General features: G+C 45.5%; 1 protein-coding gene across 5 annotated transcripts in view; it reads left to right on the top strand.

Annotated features, from left to right (window-relative positions):
* The window catches only part of ccdc30 (coiled-coil domain containing 30), a 198,045-nt gene that overhangs the window by 57,636 nt on the left and 117,440 nt on the right, over positions 1-22,969 (top strand). For all 5 annotated transcript variants that reach the window (XM_072478351.1, XM_072478352.1, XM_072478353.1 and 2 more), the window contains one exon: positions 844-959. In XM_072478351.1, the coding sequence (XP_072334452.1) occupies positions 844-959 (116 nt within the window). The remainder of the gene's footprint in view (positions 1-843; positions 960-22,969) is intronic.

The raw sequence follows: 22,969 nt of genomic DNA, 5'->3' as shown, positions 1-22,969 counted from the left end.
TATAAAACTTTAGCCCAACAAGCCACATTGCCTTCAGGAGAGGGAAAGAAATGAGAGGGGAAATTGTTCCAGGAAAAAAATTAAAAGTCATTAAAGTGACTTCATTGGTTTTGTTTATGGTGTAATTATGTGGTCACGTGGAGTTCATGATCCATCATCAAGTCAGACGAGTAAAAGGGCACTCACCATTTAAAAAAATAAATCCTGGCGCCGATGTAGTTTTCTCAAGGCTTTGTGTGATAAACTCTTAATTTGGGAAGTGCCCATTAGCCAGATACACACAGCAACATTATGTGCCCACAATCACTCAACTGTTCTGTGTTTGGAGGACCCAGCCTGAAAGTAACCAGTGTTCAAAGAAAGGCGAAAGAACACTTTTGCATCATAAAGCATGACCTCACAGCTGCATGTTACTGTGTTAGTTGAAGGCAGCAAGGGCTTTTGAAACAACAGCGTGTTGAGTGTTGACTGCCCAAGGCCATATGGCTGAAGGCAACCATCAGGCTAATGATGATCGAGAAGATGCACCTTGATATCCTACTCTTTCCCTGACGCACTAATGTGTGTATTTGGAGCAATGTGAAACCCCTAGTAGAATCATGGAGAGTCCAGATTTAGACAAAAAAGAACAGCCTGCAAAAGAGGAGAAAGTGCCTGGAAAACAAAAAAAGTCCAGTAAAAAGCAGAAGAAATTGGCTGCAAAAGAGAAGGGATTGCTTTTAGACCAGAAGGAATTTCCTGTAGAAGAGAACAAGCCTATGGAAGAGAACACGCCTGGAGAACCGAAAGGGTCTGTAGAAGAGAAGAGTGAAAAAGATTCAAATCTTCTTGTTTTTTTCACAGACCTCGGAGAACTAGATAAAGCCAAAGAACAGAATAACAAACTGGATGAAGAAATCCTGGCATTACGCGATCGTGTACGTGCATTGGACTCGGAACGAATATCCCTTTTACAAACAGTAAGTAGCTTGCACCAAGATAATCACACTTTTGTTACAGTGCATTAAATACTATGGGTAGAATTTAATGACTTCCTGAGGCAAGTTTGGAGGCAGGGAGGGGATTTAGTCAATTGGGAGACTGGGGAACCTGCTGCGTTCCGTCTCTGCTCCAATTATGGATCTGACGGGCGATTTATGGACAGCCATCCCACCTCTTCACCAATTGAGGCCCTTAAGTGGGTAATTAATGCCCACTTGAGGGTCTCATCCCGCCACTGCTGGAATTCAACCAGCAGCGGGTGGGGTAGTTGCTACTCAGGGAACCTGGAAAGCAGAAACTTTGGGGTTGCTTGCAGGCTCCCGGGAGAGGTGTCCATCATTGTCAGCACTCAGCTACAAAAATAGGACTCTCAGAGGTAATCCTTTGAAGAGACTGGGCTCTGAGAACTCTTGACTGCTTGACTAATATTTGTGTAAGGTATTTTTTCTGTGATTTCTTGCCAATGTCTCGATGTTTATTTGCATACGGCTAAGAGCTGTGAAATGTTTAAAACTTCCGTTACTGGTGCATTAATGGTCCATTTGATCAACACTTATAGAAGTATAGGAATATCAGTTTTTTCCCCAAGAATTATGAATGGGTATTTTCTTTCTCTAACCAGTTTCACGCACAACTTTGTTACCTTAATTCAATTGGTTCTGTATATGGTGTACTTTGGGTAAATGAGCATGGAAGGGCCATGAGTTAGAACATAGAACATAGACATTACAGCGCAGTACAGACCCTTCGGCCCTCGATGTTGCGCCGACCTGTGAAACCACTCTAAAGCACATCTACACTATTCCCTTATCGTCCATATGTCTATCCAATGACCATTTGAATGTCCTTAGTGTTGGCGAGTCCACTCCTGTTGCAGGCAGGGCATTCCACGCCCTTACTACTCTCTGAGTAAAGAACCTACCTCTGACATCTGTGTTTTATCTATCTCCCCTCAATTTAAAGCTATGTGATTTCATTGGGAGTGGGTAGGAGGTCATGAGTTTGCATTAAATTGACATGAGATCTATAAGAGGCCTTGGGAATCGATCTCTGGTGGCAGCCATTGGAGTTAATATTGGCAGCTCCCGCTTGAGGCAGTTTTTTCGGACCTTTTCCCCGCTGGTAGGATGGACGTTTTGGTGAAAAAAGGTGCAGGGGTGACTGGAGAAAATGAAACTTCACTGGTGGGGCTGGTGGATGGATCCACGGACCAGAAGTGGGGCGAAAAGAAGGGACCAGTTGGAGCAAGAGAATCTTCGTGTGCCACAGGTCAAGATGGCAGAGGGTAAAGGGCGTGTCCTGCCCGCCCAATGATCGATTGAGCAACTGGTGGACTTCTTGAATGGGAAGTTCAGCCGGCAGAGGAGGGAAGCCCAAGAAAACCTAGTCAGGGTGGTGGAACCACTGAAAGCAGAATTGACCGCATGGAACAGAGGTTGGAGTCCCAGGGCTAGGCTATTCAGAAAGTGGAGATGTTGGGGGAGCACGAGGCGCAGCTTGCCTCGATGGCGGCCAAGATAGGTGTGACGTGGGAGGCTCAGAAGCGGTTGAAGGAGAAGGTGGAGGACGTGAAGAATCACTCCAGGGGACAGAGTTGTTGGGATGCTTGAAGGTATCAAGAGACCGGGCGCCAGCATGTATGTTGCCAAGTTACTGGAGAAATTGATGGGTGAGGAGGCCTTTGACCGGCCCCTGGAGGTTGACCGTGCGCACAGGGTGCTGATGAGGAAGCCGTAGACGAACAAGCCACCGAGGGCGATGGTGGTGCTTCACCATTGGTTCCTAGATAAAGAAAAGATATTGAGATGGGCGGGAGGCAGATGAGGTGCACCTGGGAAGGGAATGAGCCTCTGGTGTACCAGAACCTGGGTGCGGACCTGGCTAGGTTTAACCGGGTGAAGGCTGCCTCTTTAAGAAGGGGGTGAAGTTCGGGTTGCTGTACCCAGCCTGCCTCCGGGTGACCTTTAACAGCCAAGAGCATTATTTCGGAATGCCAGAGGAGGTGATGGATTTTTTGAGAGACAATGGATTGGTAGGAGAAGGAGGACATTGAACTTTGGAGAAGGTGTGAGGCAATGTTTGCTTTTTCTGGCTTTTGTTTTGACGGTTGTTTGAAAACTTTTCTTCTGTGAGATGTTTTGTTGGGTTTGGTGGCAGGATGCTTGGGGAGCGTCGAGGGTGAGTGCGCCTTTTTTCTGTTTCTTTGTTTTTTGTTCCATGGAGGTGTTCGGGGTGGGGGATATGTTTGTGGGGGGGGGGGGCGGGCTCAGGTTGGTCATGTGGAATGTGAGAGGACTGAATGGGCCAGTAAAATGGTTGTGTGTGTTCGCGCACTTGAGGAATTTGAAACTGGATGTGTTTTTTTTTTACATGAGACACAACTGAAGATTGGGGATCAGACTAGGTGGGGGGGGGGGGGGGGGGGGGGAGAGAGGAGAGGAATGTTGCAGTTCCTGAATGGGTTAGAGTTCCCCAAGGTTGAGGAGGAACTGGTGGAGGGGCTGGGGGCCCCATTGGACTGGTGGAGGTGATGGAGAGTATGGGGGCAATGCAGGTAGGGAAGGCCCCGGGCCCGGATGGGTTCACGCTGGAATTTGGGGGGACCTGGGGCCTCTGCTGGTGAGGGCATTTCATGAGCCCTACATTGTCACAGGCGTCCATATCCCTAATACTGAAGAAAGATAAAGATCCAGAGCAGTGTGGGTCCTATTGCTCAATGTCTTTATCAAATATGGATGCTAAGATCCTGGTCTCGCGCATCGAGGACTGTGTGCCGGGGTGATAGAGGAAGACCAGACGGGGTTTGTAAAGGGAGGCAATTGTCGGCAAATGTTAGGAGGTTATTGAACGCGATAATGATGCCCCGGAGGGCCAGGATGTGGCAGTGGCAGTGGATGCAGAGAAGGCTTTCGATTGGGTGGAGTGGGAGTATCTGTGGGAAGTGTTAGGACGTTTGGATTCAGGCAGAGGTTTGTGGGTTGGTCAGGCTGCTATACAACGCGCCGGTAGCAAGTGTGCGGACGAACCGGGTGAGCTTGCGGTACTTTGGGTTACATCATGGGTCAAGCCAGGGATGCCCACTCTCCCTGTTGCTTTTTGCCTTGGCAATAGAGCCACTGGCAATGGCGCTTAGAGCGTTGAGTTGGAGAGGGATTGTATGTGGGCGACCTGCTGCTGTATATTTCAGACTCACTGGGAGGTATTGGGGGAATCATGAGCATTCTGGAGGAGTTTGGCCGGTTTTCCGGATATAAGCTAAACTTGGGGAAGAGAGTGGTGTTCCCGATTGAGACCAGGGTGTAGGAGAGGAGGTTGGGAGAGCTGCTGTTCAAGGTGGTGTGGGTGAACTTCACATACTTGGGCATCCAGGTGGCATGGGGATGGGAGCAGATTCATAAGTTGAATTTGGCTCGGTTGGGCCGCACGGTAGCACACGTGGCTAGCACTGTGGCTTCACAGTGCCAGGGTCCCAGGTTCGATTCCCCGCTGGGTCACTTCTGTGCGGAGTCTGCACGTTCTCCCCATGTCTGCGTGGGTTTCCTCCTGGTGCTCCGGTTTCCTCCCACAGTCCAAAGACGTACAGGTTAGGTGGATTGTCCAAAAAGGTTGGGAGGGGTTATTGGGTTATGGGGATAGGGTGGAAGTGAGGGCTTAAATGGGTCAGTGCAGACTCGATGGGCCGAATGGCCTCCTTCTGCATTGTATATTCTATGTTCTATGGTGGAACAGATGAGAGGGGATTTTGAGAGGTGGTATGTGTAGCACTGTCGCTGGTGGGGTGGGTGCAGATAGTGAAAATGAAGGCGCTGTCAAGGCTCTTATTTGTCTTCCAGGAACTTCTAATCTTCGGCCCAAAATCATTCTTTCAGAAAGTCAACATTTTGACCTCGGGTTTGTGTGAGCAGGGAAAACCCCGCGCGTTAATCCCGATAGAATACAGAGTGGTGGTGGATGGAAAATTTTCAAACTGGAGACCAGTTACCAGCGGTGTACCACAGGGATCAGTGCTGGGTCCTCTGCTATTTGTGATTTTTATCAATGACTTGGAGGAGGGGGGCTGAAGGGTGGGTCAGTAAATTTGCTGATGACACCAAGATTGGTGGAGTAGTGGATGAGGTGGAGGGCTGTTGTAGGCTGCAAAGAGACATTGATAGGATGCAGAGCTGGGCAGCAAAATGGCAGATGGAGTTTAACCCTGATAAGTGCAAGGTGATTCATTTTGGTAGAAAAAATTTGAATGTGGATTACAGGGTCAACGGCAGGGTTCTGAAGAATGTGCAGGAACAGAGAGATCTTGGGGTTCATGTCCACAGATCTCTGAAGGTTGCCACTCAAGTGGATAGAGCCGTGAAGAAGGCCTACAGTGTGTTAGCGTTTATTCAGGGGACTTGAGTTTAAGAGCCGTGGGGTTATGCTGCAACTGTACATGACCCTGGTGAGACCACATTTGGAGTATTGTGTGCAGTTCTGGTCACCTCACTATAGGAAGGATGTGGAAGCATTGGAAAGTGTGCAAAGGAGATTTACCAGGATGCTGCCTGGTTTGCAGGATGGGTCTTATGAGGAAAGGTTGAGGGAGCTAGGGCTTTTCTCTTTGGAGCGGAAGAGGATGAGAAGTGACTTAATAGAGGTTTATAAGATGATGCAGGGGATAGATAGAGTAGACGTTCAGAGACCTATTTCCTCAGGTGGATGCAGCTGTTACAAGGGGGCATAACTATAAGGTTCAGGGTGGGAGATATAGGAGGGATGTCCGAGGTAGGTTCTTTACTCAGAGAGTGGTTAGGGTGTGGAATGGACTGCCTGCTGTGATAGTGGAGTCGGACACTTTAGGAACTTTCAAGCGGTTATTGGATCGGCACATGGAGCACAGCAGAATGACAGGGAGTGGGATAGCTGGATCTTGGTTTCTGACAATGCTCGGCACAACATCGAGGGCCGAAGGGCCTGTTCTGTGCTGTACTGTTCTATGTTCTATGTTCTAATCATAGAATCTACAGTGCTGAAGGAGTCCGCACCGGCCCTTGGAAAGAGCACCCCACCCAAGCCCGCACCTTCGCCTATCCCAGTAACCCCGGTTAACCTTTTTGGACACTAAGGATAACTTAGCATGGCCATTCCATCTAACCCGCACATCTTTGGACTGTGGGAGGAAACCGGAGCACCCGGTGGAAACACACGGGGCGAACATGCAGACTCCGCACAGACAGTGACCCAAGCCAGGAATTGAACCTGGGACCCTGGAGCTGTGAAGCAACTGTGCTAACCACTATGCTATCGTGCTGCTCTTAATTATAATAATTTATTGTCACAAGTATGAAGGTGCTGTTGGAACGGTGGTGGGGGGGGGGTTGGCATTGCCAAACATAATGTATTATTACTGGGCAGCAAACATCGCTATGGTGAGGAAGTGGGTAGTGGGGGAGGGATCAGCATGGCGAGGATGTAGGCGGCCTCTTGCAGGGATACGAGTTTAGGGACATTATTGATGGTGCCTCGCCCGTTCTTACTGGCCAAGTACTGCACGGCCCAATGGTGGTGGTGACCCTATGAGTATGGGGGCAGTGTCGGCAGCATCCGAGGTTGGAAGGTGCCTCAGTGTGGGCACCGATTTGCGACAACCACAGCTTTGCACTGGGGGGGCTTGACACACGGTTTCGGGGATGGCGATAGGCAGGGATTGTGGGTTTGGGGACTTGTTTGTGGGGGGCAGCTTAGAGAACTTGGAGGAGGAATATGAGCTGCCCAGTGGGAATGGGTCCAGATACTTACATGTCAAGGCATTGTGAAGAAGCAGGTGCCGTCCTTTTCCAGTTTTCTGCCCTCAGGCTTGTAGGATAAAGTACTATCGAGGAAAGGATTTGGCGGTGGTGGTGGGGGGGGGGGGGGGGGGGGGGGGGGGGAGACTGAAGGGGTTCTGGCAGGGATTTGCGGAAGTAATGTCCGAGGTGTTGAAGATGAAGGTGGTGCCGAGCCTAGAAGTGGTTATATTTGGAGTGTTGCGAGACCCGGAGTCCAGGGGGTGAGAGGGGCCGATGTCTTGGCATTTACCTCCCTTGTAGCCTGGAGACAGATTTTGTTGGAATGGAGGGATCCGGAGCCACCGAAACTGGGGGGGTGCGCGTGTGCGACATGGTGGAGTTCCTAATGTTGGAGAGAATCGAGTTTGCCTTAATGGACCGGTTGATGGGTTTGCCCCAGGTGGAAGCCGTTCATTGATTTCTTCAAGGAGAATTGAGGCGTCAGCGGGGTAAGAGGGAGGGGGTAGAGCTAAAGGGGTTAAAATGGAGAAGGCAAGGCGGGAGGTGGGAAATGGCAGGGGGGACTGGGGTGTTGATTAGCTAGTTATTTATTTATTATGATATCCCTGTTTATTCTTGCTCTTGATTTGTTTGTATTTATTGTATATACAAATGCCTTAATAAAAATATTTTTTTAAAAATTAAAATGTAATTGGTAAAATAATTAAATGCTTTAGCGATAGGGCAGGTGATATGTTGCAGCTGGAAAATGAGAGCTTGTGGACACCTGTGTGATCTGAGGCAAACTAATTTGCAAGACCCAGTGACTGGATAAACTATTTTTTAACCTCAATGTTATTACATGCACGATGAGCAAATTGGAGTAGTGTAAATAAGAATTTGAGAGATTCATGGCTCAAAGATTGGTGTGGGAGAAATGGGTTTTGATTTATTGGGCACTGGCACCAGTACTGAGGAAAGTGGGAGCTGTACCGTTTGGTCGGTCTTCACCTGAACAGTGCTGGGACCAGTGTTCTGGAGAGTTGTATAAGGAGGGCAGTAGAGGTCTTTAAAGTAAATAGTGGGAGGGAGGGGGATCAAATGAGGGAAGGTGTGGTAAATTAAAGGGAGAGAACAAGGTAAGAGAGCAAGGTAGTAATAATGGAATTGATAATCTGTGTGTGGCAGGAAGGGACAGAGTGTATAAACGCAAAAGTGCACCAGGAGATGGGGCTAGAGCAGTGATGGGCAACCTGGGTCAGTGAGTGGGCCACTGGGCGGCAAGATTGAAATCAAGCTTGTTCACTAGCCGTGACCCCATGAATTAGATTAAATACATTAAATAACACGCTGAATATTTCAAAAGCCAGAAAGCAGTGACATTCCTTGGCAGGACAAGTATTTGGGGCCAGAAAACAGACCGAACCCTGGGCAATTGTGTCACAATTTAGAGGGCTGTGCTTGTCAAGACTGTCCTGGTCCCAATCCAGGGAGATAGAGGGTTGTAATTCCTGTGTTAGTCCTTCCTAGCGTGGTGTGCATGGTGTGCTTCCTTCACACATGCTGGTTTTAGAGGTTGGTGGCTTGATACAGACTGCAGATGTTTCTGTTAAATATTTCTGTAAACGCGAGCACAAAGTGCCTCATGGATGGAGCAGACTATTTGCCTTCATCCTGGCATTCAGCCAAGAAGGAGATTGAAGGGCCTGTTGCGCCAGGCTAGAATAAGGGAAGAATCTCACCTTGTTGAACAAGGGTGCGCGGGGCTCCCTCAAGACCCAGAAGCTGAGGCAGACAGAGCCATTGATTGGAGACATCTGGAAAGACTAAGGATGTACAGATGACACCTTTTCATACCTCCAGATAAGCAAGGGACACTGCAGTAGATGCCTTTGCATGTCTGTGGATGTGATATTTCACATCTGCCACATTCGCTGGGAGGAGTTGACATCGTAGGGACTGGGAGGCTACTCACTGCCAGTGACTCTAAAAGTGATGACCGCTCTGAACTTCTTCGCATGTGTCTTCGCAGTGCTCCAATGGGGACCTCGGCAGGATTTCTCATGCATCTGCACATAAATACATTTGAAAGGTTATAGATGCCCTATTTAACAAGGTGCATGATTACATTCAGTTCTCCTTGGATGAAACTAGCTAGGCTGTAAGTGAAGTGGGATTTGGAGTGATCTCTGAATTCCCACAGGTTAGGGGTGCCATTGACTATACATATGTTGCTTTAAGAGCTCCCTGAGAACAGCCACTAGTTTGTCAATGAGAAAGTATTCCATACACTCAGTGTGCAGCTGGTCTGCTACCACCAGAAGCAGGTAATGCAGGTTTGTGCGAGATATCCTGGAAACTATTAGGAAAGAGTTAATATTTCCCAATGTTTCATTCAAAATTGGAGCTATAGTTTATTAGATCACACTGATTGTTTGATAGACTGCACATATATATATATATATATATATATATAAAGGGGATACAGGTGGCATTCTGGGGTTGGATGAGAAGTGATTTTAGAACACAAAATTTGAATTGAAGAAGTTTTCCAGTTTTTATTACTGAGACGCCGTCTGAACTTAACATGAACTCCCATTACTTGTACATCTTGAATCATATGCAGATGCCACAGAATATCAAGGGCCCTCATTGCATCCAGGGTTAGCTCTTTCGTGACAAAGACTACCTGCAAAGGACGTGGTTGATGATGCCTGCTCGGCAGCCACAAAATGACTCAGTGGAGAGGGATAATGCTGCTCATGCTGCAACACGCTCATTTATTGGGTGGACTATTGCCTTCCCGAAGATGCGATGAGGCGCAGTCACTGTTCTACAGGTAAATGCAGCAGGCAGTTTGTGCACAGTAAGATCCTACAAACAAATGAAATTAATGAGCAGGAGTTGACTAGTTCACTGTTCCCCTTTGAAAAATGCCCCCGATCTTGTTTGGACAGTTCAACTTACGCTCTCCAGTATTCTCCCCAGAGGGTCTCTCCCATCATCATGGCATGCTGTGTTCTAAACAACCTGCTGCTGCACAGAGGAGATGAGTTGCCAGATGGAGAGATTGAGGAGCTGAATGTTTCCTCCAGAGGATGTTGAAAGGGTTGAGCTCAATGAAGATGAGGATACTATGGCTCCAGAGAAAGGGCTTGGCATGGGACAGACGAGGCAGGAGTGCACATGACAGGCTTATAGCCACCAGGTTCCAGGAGGATGATGACGATTAGCTCAGACGAACCTCTTTCCCCAGTGTCCTCCCTGCTGGGTCGAACTTACCACTTTGGTTGTGCTCCTAATCAGGTCAATGCGGCACATCCACCTCTGAATAAGGAGTTGTAATCTTGCATCACAAAGACCTCATCCCCGGAAGGTACAGCAGCCCGCATGTCATCTTTCTGTTATGGGACAATAACAGCAAAATGGTGTTTTGTCTGCAGCCTCTTCAAACATCTCACCAACATTCCAAAGCCTATGGTAGCCTTCAAGAGGCAGAAGCAGCACTGCAATCCTCCGTGCTCATATGGCAGTAAGCCTGCAGCCTGGCAAGGTGCCTTACGGAGGACAATCATCACTCAGTGGTTCTCACCTTCATATTTGAGATCAATTCTGAATCGGCAGTGCATGTTGTTCGCATACGTAGGCAAGGCAAGTGTTCAAGCCTCATCATTCTACTCCATCCCCAACATAGATATTTCTTCGGTACACAGTCACCCGTAATTCTCAGTAGTGGATGCAAGACCGCAGTTCTACTCACCTTTCTGTGGACCGCAAAACCTTCAGGAACACCATAGTCTGATATCTGTTTAGCATTCGACCATACCTCTGTTTTGAGGCTCCTAATTTCTCATGCTCCCTAGTCATGGCATTTGTGGGTCTGAAAGGAAATTATGACGTACCATCCGAGCCTTAAGGACCTCAATCGTTGATAATAAAGAGCACATATCAAATGTCTCGGAGACTCGCTCTGGTCCCACTTGAGACCATCGCATTTTAATTCCAGCAGGCTGACCAAAGCACATGGAACCCTGCACACCGATGCAATGGTAAGGTGCACATTACCATGCCAGTTGACCATGTCAGAGTTGTCAGAGGGTTAATGTGATGAGACACTATCCAGGCTTTCTGGACCAGCCCTGCATCCTCCTATGTCCAGATCAGGCATCTGGGGCCTCTGCAGAAATCACCTAACTCATGCAGTTTTAATGATCATCTAGCAGGAATTGCAAGGATCAACATCTGTCAGCTTTAAATCATGAAGGTTGGAAAGTGATGACTGAAATTGAGGGTGATGTTCAGATATAAACACAGACTTGAGATAATGCTGCAGGCAAACACAAGAGGTCCAAGTTTGGGTCCATAAATAAAGCTCATTCAAGGCTGACAGAAATTATATGGAGGCCAGTGAAGGATGTACCGTCTCCATGTGCATCGTCTTTGAATCCAGTAAGATCGACATTGAGCACTCGACCATGCAGAAGTATTGGGGGACTAAAGCAACCTCCAGGTTCTAAACTCATAAGGGAACATTATATGAACCTCTGAATAGGTCTCAGATATATCGAGCGGAACCACAACTTTCTTTGAGGCAAAGGCTTCGCTCACCTCGATACTACACAGAATAGTTTGAGCACTGTAATGAAATGGTTCGAGGCATTATAGAACGGAAGCAGACAATGGGACATCTGGCAGAAGGAGGGACCTGACGGACCACTGAGCGCCACATCAGGTCGAAAATGCCACATAAAAAGTGGAATGTGTCACCATCCATTTACATGTGTCAGAATTCTTTGCAGGTTGTGGACACGCATGCTACCTTTTATGCTCTTAATATTTTATTTTTTTTATGGGATGTGGACGTCGCTGACTAGGCCACCATTTTTTGCCAATCCCCAATTGCCCTTGAACTGAATGGCTTGCTAGGCTGTTTCAGAGGGCATTTAAGAATCAACCACATTGTGTATCTGGAGTCACATGTAGGCCAGACCGAGTAAGGATGGCAGATCTCCTTCCCTAAAGGACATTAGTGAACCAGATGGGTCTTTACAACAATCTAATGTCCTTCAGGGAAGGAAATCTGCCCTCCTTACGCGGTCTGGCTCCAGACCCACACAGCGATGCGGTTGAGTCTTAACTGCCTTTCACTGAAATGGCATAGCAAGCCACTCAGTTCAAGGGCAATTAAGGAGAGGTAACAAATGCTGGCCCAGTCAGTAATGCCCACATCCCAAGAACGAATAAAAAAAAAAGAAAACAAAATGACCCGTAAAACTCTGGAATGGAAAATTCCTCTGGTTCCTAACCTCAGACAGAATTCTCTTGTGAATGATGATGCTTTAAAAATGGGATTCCTTTGGCATCCTTCTCTTTCCCCGTCATCTGTCTTGTTATCTATCACAAAGAAAACCACTGCAATATATTACTTCTGAGGAATTATACTTGTGACTTTTAGAGCTGAACTGAGACACATAGCACTGTTGTCGAGTAAAACACTTATTGTATTGTATAGCTGTACTAGCAGGTCACGTATATGCAACATGAGTTTCATAGAATCATAGAATTTAGAATCATAGAATTTACGGTGCAGAAGGAGGCCATTCGGCCCATTGAATCTGCACCGGCCCTTGGAAAGAGCACCCTACCCAAGCCCACACCCCCACCCTATCCCAGTAACGTCACCCCACCTTTTTGGACATGAAGGGCAATTTAGCTTGGCCAATCCACCTAACCTGCACATCTTTGGACTGTGGGAGGAAACCAGACCACCCGGAGGAAACCCACACAGACACGGGAGAACGTGCAAACTCCACACAGACAGTGACCCAAGCCAGGAATCGAACCTGGGACCCTGGAACTGTGAAGAAACTATGCTACAGTGCTGCCCTGTACAATACAATACTGCATTGTAGTATACTTGTTATATACTGACCCAATAATCCAGAGAATGTAACTATTAATCCGAGGTGACACTACGAGAGCTTGAATTCAATTTAAATGTACATAAAACTAGAACTTAAAAGTTGGTATACATAAAAATGATCAAGAAGATTGCCATTTAAAACAAATAACCTGCTATCCTTACCTGGTATGGTCTAGATGTGAATCCAGCCTTTCACGACATGTTGACCTTTAATGTCCTCTAAAGTGACCTAGCAGGTTACTCAGTTGCATAAACCAGGGAAACTGTGGATGGGCAATAACTGTCAGTTTGCCCAAAATGCCCAAGCCCTGAAAATTTATATTTTTAAAATGCGTAATTCTTCTACAGTGTCACAGTCAAGCATTTCTAAATGAGATCTAGCACAGACCAGATACTCCCTTGAATGTGGTATATTAAGCACACCTGGTTAAGGGTAACATGGAGTAGAATGCAATTTGAATCTCCACTTAGCGCATCCCAAATATGTGTTCCCAAATAAGCTTTAGCATGAGTATCCACATAACACATAACATTGAGCACATACAGGCCTCTTAAATATATCTCTCCCAACCTAGACAGTCAAGTGGTGTGGGAATGGGACCGGCTGCATAAATTAAATCTGGTCCGGCTTGTAGACCAAATGAAGGACGATTTTCGGAGATGGGACGTGCTCCCGTTGTCATTAGCTGGGAGGGTGCAGACGGTGAAGATGACGGTCCTCCCGAGATTCCTGTTCGTGTTTCAATGTCTCCCCATCTTTATTCCGCGGTCTTTTTTTAAACGGGTCAGCAAAGTGATCTCTGGCTTTGTTTGGGCAGGCAAGACCCTGCGGGTAAGGAAGCTAATGCTTGAGCGGAGTCGGGGAGAGGGCGGGCTGGCGCTGCCAACTTTTAATAACTATTACTGGGCGGCGAATATAGCCATGTAGTGGTGGTGGGGGAGGGGTCGGCATGGGAGCGTATGGAGGCAGCTTCATGCAAGGGCACCAGTCTGGGGCGTTGGTAACTGCGTCTCTGCCGTTCCCGCCGGCATGGTACTCCACCAGCCCCGTGGTGGTGGCTGCCCTGAGAGTCTTGGGCAATGGAGGAGACATGTGGGAGCAGAGGGAGCATCGGTCTAGTCCCCAATCTGTAATGATCACCAGGATGGGGGGTTCCGAATATGGCGGAGAGCAGGGATTGAGAGGATATGTATAGAGGGGAGCTTTACGAGTATGAGGGCGCTGGAGGAGAAGTTTGGGTTGACGAGGCGAACAAATTCCGGTATCTGCAGGTGCGGGACTTCCTACGTAAACAGGTGTCAACCTTCCCGCTCCTACCGCTTAGGGGGATTGAGAACAGGGTAGTTTCCAGAGGGTGGATAGGACATTTACAAGGAACTTATGGGTTCAGAGGAGACGCAGACCGAGTAGCTGAAGCACAAGTGGGAGGAGGAGCTTGGAGGAGAGATAGTGGATGGTCTATGGGCGGACGCGTTGAGTAGAGTCAACGCGTCCACAACATGTGCCAGGCTCAGCCTGATACAATTTAAGGTCGTTTACCGGGCTCACATGACAGTGGCCCGGATGAGCAGATTCTTTGGGGTGGAAAACAGGTATGCAAAATGTGCGGGAGGACCAGCGAACCATGTCCACGAGTTCTGGACATGTGCGAAGCTTAGGGGATTTTGGCAGAGGTTTGCAGATGTCATGTCCACGGTGTTAAAAACAAGGGTGGCGCTGAGTCCAGAGGTGGCGGTTTTCGGGGTGTCGGAAGACCCGGGAATCCAGGAGGAGAAAGAGGCATACGTTCTGACCTTTGCTTCCCTGGTAGCCTGGAGACGGATACTATTAGCTTGGAGGGACTCAAAGCGCCCGAAGCCAGAGACCTGGCTATCGGACATGGCTAGCTTTCTCTGTTTGGAGAAAATCAAGTTCGCCTTGAGAGGGTCACTGTTGGGGTTCGCCCGGAGGTGGCAACCGTTCATCGACTTCTTCGCAGAAAATTAATCGTCAGCAGAAGGGGGGGGGGGTTAGTTGAGCTTAGAGTAGGGGGTTAATCAAGGTGGGACCTGCAAGGGAGGGAGACGGCTTTTGCACTATGTTTATAGTTTCATGTACATTGTTTATTGTGTTGTTATAATACCCAAAAATACCTCAATAAAATGTTTATTTTTTAAAAAACATATCTCTCCCAGCTACATTCCTTGGCCCCAATTTTTGAAGAATCCATCCAACTATTTCTTAATTCCCAATCACCCGGAGTTCTACTTTGTGTCCGATAGCAAATCTGTGTTGAGAACTCATTGCATGTAGATTCCACAAAGCCAGCTTAAAGAGACTTTTAATTCCTTTAGTCAGGGCTGAATTCAAACCCAACTTTCAAAAAGGCCTTTCATGACCACTGGACATCACAAACTGTTTTACACCAATGAAGTACTGTAGCCACTGTTGTGATGTAGGAAATACAGTCACCTGAAATACATATGGCAAGGACCCTCAAAAGCAATGTGATAATGATCAGAGCATCTGTTTTTGTGATGCCAATTGTGGGCTAGATATTGGCCAGGACACCGGGGATAACTCTCCAACTCTTCTTTGAAATAGTGCTAAGGGATATTTTACATCCACATTGAGGGGGCAGGCGGGGAGCCAAAGAACAATACAGCAGAAGAACAGGTCCTTCAGCCCTCCAAGCCTGTACCGGTCATGATGCCAACCTTGGATAAAACCCTCAGCACTTCCTTGTGCTGTATCACTCTATACCCATCCTGTCCATGTATTTGTCAAGATGCCATTTGAACGTCGTTAATGCATCTGCTTCCACAACCTCCCCAGGCAACGGGTTCCAGGCACTCACCACCCTCTACATACAAAAATTGCCTCACACATCAGTTTAACATCTTATTTTTAAGACTATACCTTGAACAGTCCAGCACACCCTCTGAACTGCATTAGAAAGTCAGCTTTGATTTCTGTGCTCAAGTCCTGGAGTGAGACTTGAACCCACAACCTTCTAACTCCAGGTGAGAGTGCGACAAATTCAGTCATAACTGACATAGGAAGCAGAAATGAAAGAACAAGCTGTATGGAGAATTATTGCACCACTCAATCCCTATATTTCATACTGGTGAACATTAAAGTCAATGCTTTATATTATTAATTCATGGGATGTGAACGTCGCAGGGTAGGCCAGCATTTATTGCTCATCCCTAATTGCCCTTGAGAAAGTGATGGTGAGCTGCCTTCTTGAACTCTTGCAGTCCATGTGGTATAGGTACATCCACAGTGCTGTTAGGAAGAGAGTTCCAGATTTTTGACTCAAAGACAGTAAATGAACAGCAATATATGTCCAAGTCAAGATAATGAATGGCTTGGAGGGGAATTTCCAGGTAGTTATTATGGCATGACCGATGGTAAGTGTCAGGCTGCCCAAATCCCAAAGGGAAACTTGGAACAAGCTGCCTCAACAGTTTTGCAATTTGTATATTATGAGGAGGTACCTGAAATCAAGAAAAATACATTTCAGACCACTTGTGATGATTGTAAATATTAATTTTAAACATTTTTTAAAACCAAGAAGGAAGAAAAGAACAATTAAAACACAAGAAAAGCTTTACACAGCTAACTGTACTTTTACAAGCATTTCTGAAAAATGTTTGGCTTAAATAAACTCAGAGCTAAATCTCTTTTTGACAGCAACAATCCTCAATTTTTTTTAATCTATAAAAATTTCAGTACTATAACAACCCAATACACTGCTGTTCTCCGGGAAATATTATGCCAATGTTTCATTTCCTCTTATTCAAGATTGAGACCACAGTTTGTTTCAACAACCTTGCTAACACAAACACGTTTCTTTGAGGGTAGTGATAACTGTTATTCAGCGGTCTATCTCCAGCACACAAGACCTCATAGCCAAACTCTAATAATCTTCAATCTTTAAATACTTTCCCCCATTGAACTTCTGCTTTATTGTCCTTTAAAAAGTATTTTTTCCCAGACTTGACCGATCTTTCATGGTACTTTATGGGTTAATGTTTTATAAAACTTAACTTACTCCTTTGTTTCACCCATTTACGATCTCCTAATTGTATATGGTTTTTTAAAAATACAACAATTAACTTTAAATCTCTTCCCTTATCTGCCTAATATAATTCCAATTCAAGTTGCCCCTGACAGTCCGTTTGTTTCCACTTCAACTACTTTCTTTCACATTTACTCTCTATTGATGTTTTGACCCTTACAGTCTAACTGTCTTCAGTTTAATTAGACCAGCCACACTCTTACTCACACACACTGCCTGTTTCACAGTATATGAGTGATATTGAAATAAAATTCAGAAATCTGTTTTTTTTCCCACACCTGGTGGTGTCCCCATGTGTCTGCCCTTGTTCTTCCTAGAGGTAGCGGTTGTGGGTTTGGAAGAAACCTTGGTGAATTGCTGTTGTGCACACTGCTGCCACTGTGCCAGTGGTGGAGGGAGTGTTTGTTTAAGGCAATGAATGGGTTGCAATTTTACAAAGGGTAGCCTGCCCTCTCCCCAGCTGAAGACCAGCTGGCTGATAGAGGGCTGCATCCTGTGTGAGGAGAGAAAATCTTGTCAACAATCAATTAACACTAAATTAAGCACTAAATGGCTGGGGGGCTGCTATTATCAGCAGGGATGTATTTCCCACCTACTCTTTGGATGCTGGGGCAGGAGACCCTGCCATCTGAAAGAGCTTGCCCCGTGTGGTGAATGTTAGTTGAGATTAGAAATGGGATGAGCTATGACATCTGCCTCATTCAAGTAACTTTCTGATTCCCTATGACAACGCTGCTACTGGATAAAAGACTTGTTCAGTAAGATATTAAAGAACTTTTTCACCGGTGGAACGGCATCTCAAGAAAAGCACCTTCAGGAGAGAATTTCGGGTAGGGGACAAGAAAGCTAATGTCATAAAGGTTTTGGATAACTTATCTGTAGAAGTCCCAATGCTTCCTAAAGAATATTTTGTTATGTCAAACCAATGGTATAATGGTCTGACAATGTCACCCAATGGTCATGGCATAAGTTTTGAATGAGGGTCTGGAAAGGGACTCCAGGGTGGATTCCTCAAATCACAAGATTTTTGGACTATTTCCCATCTGTATACTGATGAAAATGTTTTAGGTAGTCATACCAAGCTTTCCCTTTGGATCAGAGACACTGTCCTTCAGAATTGAGGTTGGCCCTACAAAAGAAAGTTTGAAAACTACTGAGTTGTGTCAGCGCCACTAGTGGAGATATTTAACAGCTGCTCTATGATGTCACTGCCATTGTGATGTGGGCCTCAATGGAAATATGATTTTATTTCCACTGGTATTTCCTTGCACAAGTGATGCTAATCAAATCGGTAGAATATTTATGGCTATTTTCACCAATTTGACATGGTTCCAGTGGAAATAATGAAAACAACCAGAATTGGCTGAGAAAAGGTGCGTACGAGTGACAAGCAAGTCCCCATAGGGAAGAATAAGGGGGGGGGGAAATGTTAACTTAGGTTTGTTCCTTTTCTTTAAAAACAAAACACATTCTTTGCCCATTCACTCTTTGTTTCCTGAAGTTGTTGACTTGCTGGTGTTTCTATCCAAAGTTGCAAGTTGTTCGATGTTTTGGAAAGGAGGGAACGGGTCATAAATTGTGGTTCTTTTGCAAACCAGTGAGGTAGCAAAGAGCAAGATTGCAAAGGGATTTTGAAGATTTCAGGATTATTGCCGATATGAATCAAGTTGGTGAAAACAGATTTAATACATCAATCATACACATCAATGAGTGACTACGTTGATGGTGCAGGAAAAAGAACTTTACTTCAAAAGACATGAGAAAAGTTGGAAGCAATGATAGGGAGAAAAATCCAGATGGAAAGACCATAAGACTAGGAACAGAATTAGGCAACTCGGCCCATCGAGTCTGCTCCGCCATTCAATCATGGCTGATAGTTTCTCATCCCCACTCTCCTGCCTTCTCCCCATAACACCTGATCCCCTTATTAATCATGAACCTATCTATCTCTGTCTTAAAGACACTCAGTGAATTGGCCTCCACAGCCTTCTGCAGCAAAGAGTTCCACAGATTCACCACCCTGTGGCTGAAGAAATTCCTCTCTGTTTTAAAGGATCGTCCCTTTAGTCTGAGATGGTGTCCTCTGGTTCTAGTTTTTCCTACAAGTGGAAACATCCTCTCCACGTCCACTCTATCCAGGCCTCGCAGTATCTTGTAAGTTTCAATAAGATCCCCGTCATCCTTCTAAACTCCAACACATACAGACCCAGAGTCCTCAACCGTTCCTCATACGACAAGTTCTTCATTCCAGGGATCATTCTTGTGAATCACCTCTGGACCCTTTCCAAGGCCAGCACATCCTTCCTTAGATACGGGGCCCAAAACTGCTCACAATACTCCAAATGGGGTCTGTCCAGAGCCTTATACAGATCCCTGGTCTTGTATTCTAGCCATCTTGAGATGAATGCTAACATTGCATTTGCCTTCTTAACTGCCGACTGAACCTGCACATTAACCTTAAGAGAATTGTGAACAAGGACTCCCAAGTCCCTTTGTGCTTCTGATTTCTGAAGCATTTCCCCATTTAGAAAATAGCCTATGCCTAAATTCCTCCTTCCACAGTGCATAACCTCACACTTTTCCACATTGTATTTCATTTGCCACTTCATTGCCCACTCTCCTAGCTTGTCCAAGTCCTTCTGCAGCCCCCTTGCCTCCTCAATACTACCTGTCCCTCTACAGATCTTTGTATCATCTGCAAACTTAGCAACAGTGCCTCAGTACCTTCTTCCAGATCATTAATGTATACTATGAAAAGTTGTGGTCCCAGCACAAACCCCTGAGGCACACCACTAGTCACCGGCTGCCATCCTGAAAAAGACCCCTTTATCCCAACTCTCTGCCTTCTGCCAGTCAGCCAATCCTCTATCCATGCCAGGATTTTGCTCTTAACACCATGGGCTTTTAACTTTAAAAAATTTTTTAGAGTACCCAATTGTTTTCCAATTCGGGGCAATTAAGCATGGCCAATCTACCTACCCTGCACATCTTTGGGTTGTGGGGGCAAAACCCACGCAAACACGGGGAGAATGTGCAAACTCCACAGAGACAGTGGCCCAGAGTCGGGATCGAAGTTGGACCTCAGCGCCGTGAGGCAGCAGTGCTACCCACTGCGCCACCGTGCTGCCTGGCTTTTAACTTATCTAACAGTCTCCTATGCGACACCTTGTCAAAAGCCTCCTGGAAATCTAAATAAATCACGTCCACTGGTTCTCCTTTGTCTAGCTTCCTTGTTACCTCGTCAAAGAACTCTAACAGATTTGTCAGACACGCCCTCCCTTTGACAAAGCCATGCTGACTCAGTCCTCTTTTACCATGCACTTCCAAGTACTTCGCGATCTCATCTTTAATAACAGACTCTAAAATCTTACCAATGACCGAAGTCAGGCTAACCAGCCTATAATTTCCGGTCTTCTGCCTCCCTCCCTTCTTAAACAGTGGTGTTACATTAGCCACCTTCCAGTCCTCTGGGACCCTTCCTGCCTCCAGTGATTCCTGAAAGGTCATCACTAATGCCTCCACAATTTCCTCGGCTATCTCTTTTAGGACCCTGGGATGTAGTCCATCCGGTCCAGGTGACTTATCCACCTTCAGACCTTTCAGTTTCCCTAGAACCTTCTTCTTAGTAATGGTCACTGCACTCACCCCTGCCCCCTGGTTCTCCTGGAGCTCTGGCATCCCACTGGTGTCTTCCACCGTGAAGACTGCTGCAAAGTAACTATTCAGAGTTTGCTATTAGAGAAGAATCTTCTTTAAACCTAATTGATAACTTTGTCCTTGCAGACAAAGGTTAAATAAGGCATTGGCAGAATTTGAGCTTGTACAAAGTGGGGAGGAAAGCAAAGCAGAGATAAAAATAAATGAATGAATGAAAATCGCTTATTGTCACAAGTAGGCTTCAATGAAGTTACTGTGAAAAGCCCCTAGTCGCCACATTCCGGCGCCTGTTCGGGGAGGCTGGTACGGGAATTGAACCGTGCTGCTGGCCTGCCTTCGTCTGCTTTCAAAGCCAGCGATTTAGCTGTGTGCTAAACCAGCCCCTAATTGGAATAAACCAGCCCCTAATTGGAATAAAACAGCCCCTAATGAAAGGAAATTAAAAGAAAAATCAGTTAAGGATTGGACTACTGTGAAGGACAGACGTTAACCTATTAAAGAGCAAATAAATGAATGCTAAAATATATCGCAACAGGAGGACTGAACTACTATGAATAATTATTTGCCATCCCATTGATAGATGAGTACAATGTACAAATGATTAGATTGTTCGAGAAGGATAAACAAAATGGTTGGGCTCTAAATGTCAGTTAGGAAAATTGCCAGTACAGGTGTGTTAGTACTAGCAATCATCAACGTGCATCACGAAGATGCTAAGTGTTTTCATTATGATAGCAAAGAACTAGTGGGATAGAACATGAAACTATTTCAGGAAATCAGATTTCACCAAAAAATAGCAGATCCTAGAAGCACCACTCGCCATTGATACATTTGCTTAGTTTCCCTTCTGCATCTGCTGCTTATTTGCACAGTTTCGGAAACATTCGGAAAAGTATTATCCTGCAGAAATGCAGCTTTAATGTCAATTGATACTACCATAAATATGTGGATAAATTATGTTAAATATTTCTTTTCAGTTGTGGGGAGGTCCTGGATAGCATTTGTATCACCTAGTTTCTCTTCAAAATCCCTGGTAATTAGCCTTGCTAATAGTCCCAACATCAAGCATTTGTTTAGTACACATCCACCAATGTGAAAGAACTGCTTGCTCCTTGTTTGATACCTCAGAATACACGACATACTCTTTCATTTCTAGCTGTCTAATTTCCTTTCATAATAAAAGCAGAAAATGTTGGAAATATTCAGCAAGTCACGCAACATCTAGTTAACCTTTCGGATCAATGATGTTGCAGGAGAATATACGTCACGAGCTTTATTACTGCCACAAACATCTGAGGTGGAAGGTGCCTCAATAACTTCTGTCAGCTGCTTAGAGTCAGAGATTTAATGGCAATTAATCATGAAGAATAAACTGTAACAATTCGGTTGCCATGTTTAATAAGTATAGTCTTACCATCATGACTCATTAATTTGCCAGGGCTTTTCCATTCCCTATGGCGCCTTCTTTTATACCAAATCTGAATTAAATTCAATCTCGGATAATTTTTTTAAAATACAAATTTAGAGTATCCAATTATTTTTGGGCAATTTGGCATGGGCAATCCACCTAACCTGCACATCTTTGGGTTGTGGGGGTGGGACCCACGCAGACACGGGGAGAATGTGCAAACTCCACATAGACAGTGACCCGGGGGCGATCTCAGATAATCTTCTATGATGCCTCTGTGCTCTCCGAGCTTTATCTGAGAACCCGACAGTGATAAAAGCCCATTTTCTACTACCTTTTGAGCAAGAGCATTATTGGATTAGCACACAAGGCAGTTTGTGATTTTGCCCATGAACTATATAGTCCAACCATCTGGAGTGAATTATTTGCATTTCTTTATTATATTCCTTGTAAAATTTCATTTGTACCTTTTCATAGAATGTAGACAACAGGATTTCAATACTTACATCATGGCTTACTCCAGCTACAAGCAATTGCTAATTTATTTTGTAACTTCAATTTGTTGTCTTCACCAAACCTAAAGTGAGCAATACTTTTCTTACCATAACCTTGTATGAATCCTCACCACTGGGTGAACCAAAATAAAAATTTAACCAATCTGTTTTACATACTGCCAAAGTACAAGCATTATCTAGCACTGTACAGTTAAAGGAGTCTACAACTAATACATTTGACACAGGATTATAACTCCTATGACTAAAAAATGCTCTGGTTCATCGTTATCTTCATTATCTTATGATTTTCTTTGACATGTTCATTTTGAGGATCCTGCCTCTTTGCTTTGAGTAGTTCACCGCCTTATTATAATTAAAGTCACACTTGACGCACCTATTGAGGCGATTAAACAGTTTGGGCTTATACTCGCTGGAGTTTAGAAGGATGAGAGGAGATCACTGAGTGCAGTGATCGATAAAATACTAAATGGAATTGATAAAGTAAATGTAGACCAAATTTTCCCCCGTATGGGGAAATCTAGAACGAGAGTTCACGGGTATAGGGTGAGAGGCAGTAGATTTAGAACTGAGATGAGGAGGAACTACTTCTCACAGAGGGTGGTGAATTTGTGGAACTCACTGTCCCATAGTGCGGTGGAATGTGAGTCATTAAATGGTTTCAAGAAAGATAAATATATTTT

Source organism: Scyliorhinus torazame, chromosome 16 (genome assembly GCF_047496885.1).
Source record: "Scyliorhinus torazame isolate Kashiwa2021f chromosome 16, sScyTor2.1, whole genome shotgun sequence".
NCBI classification, from domain to species: domain Eukaryota; kingdom Metazoa; phylum Chordata; class Chondrichthyes; order Carcharhiniformes; family Scyliorhinidae; genus Scyliorhinus; species Scyliorhinus torazame.
The sequence above is the reverse complement of the archived record's forward strand: the minus strand, read 5'-3'. Positions and strand labels throughout refer to the sequence as shown.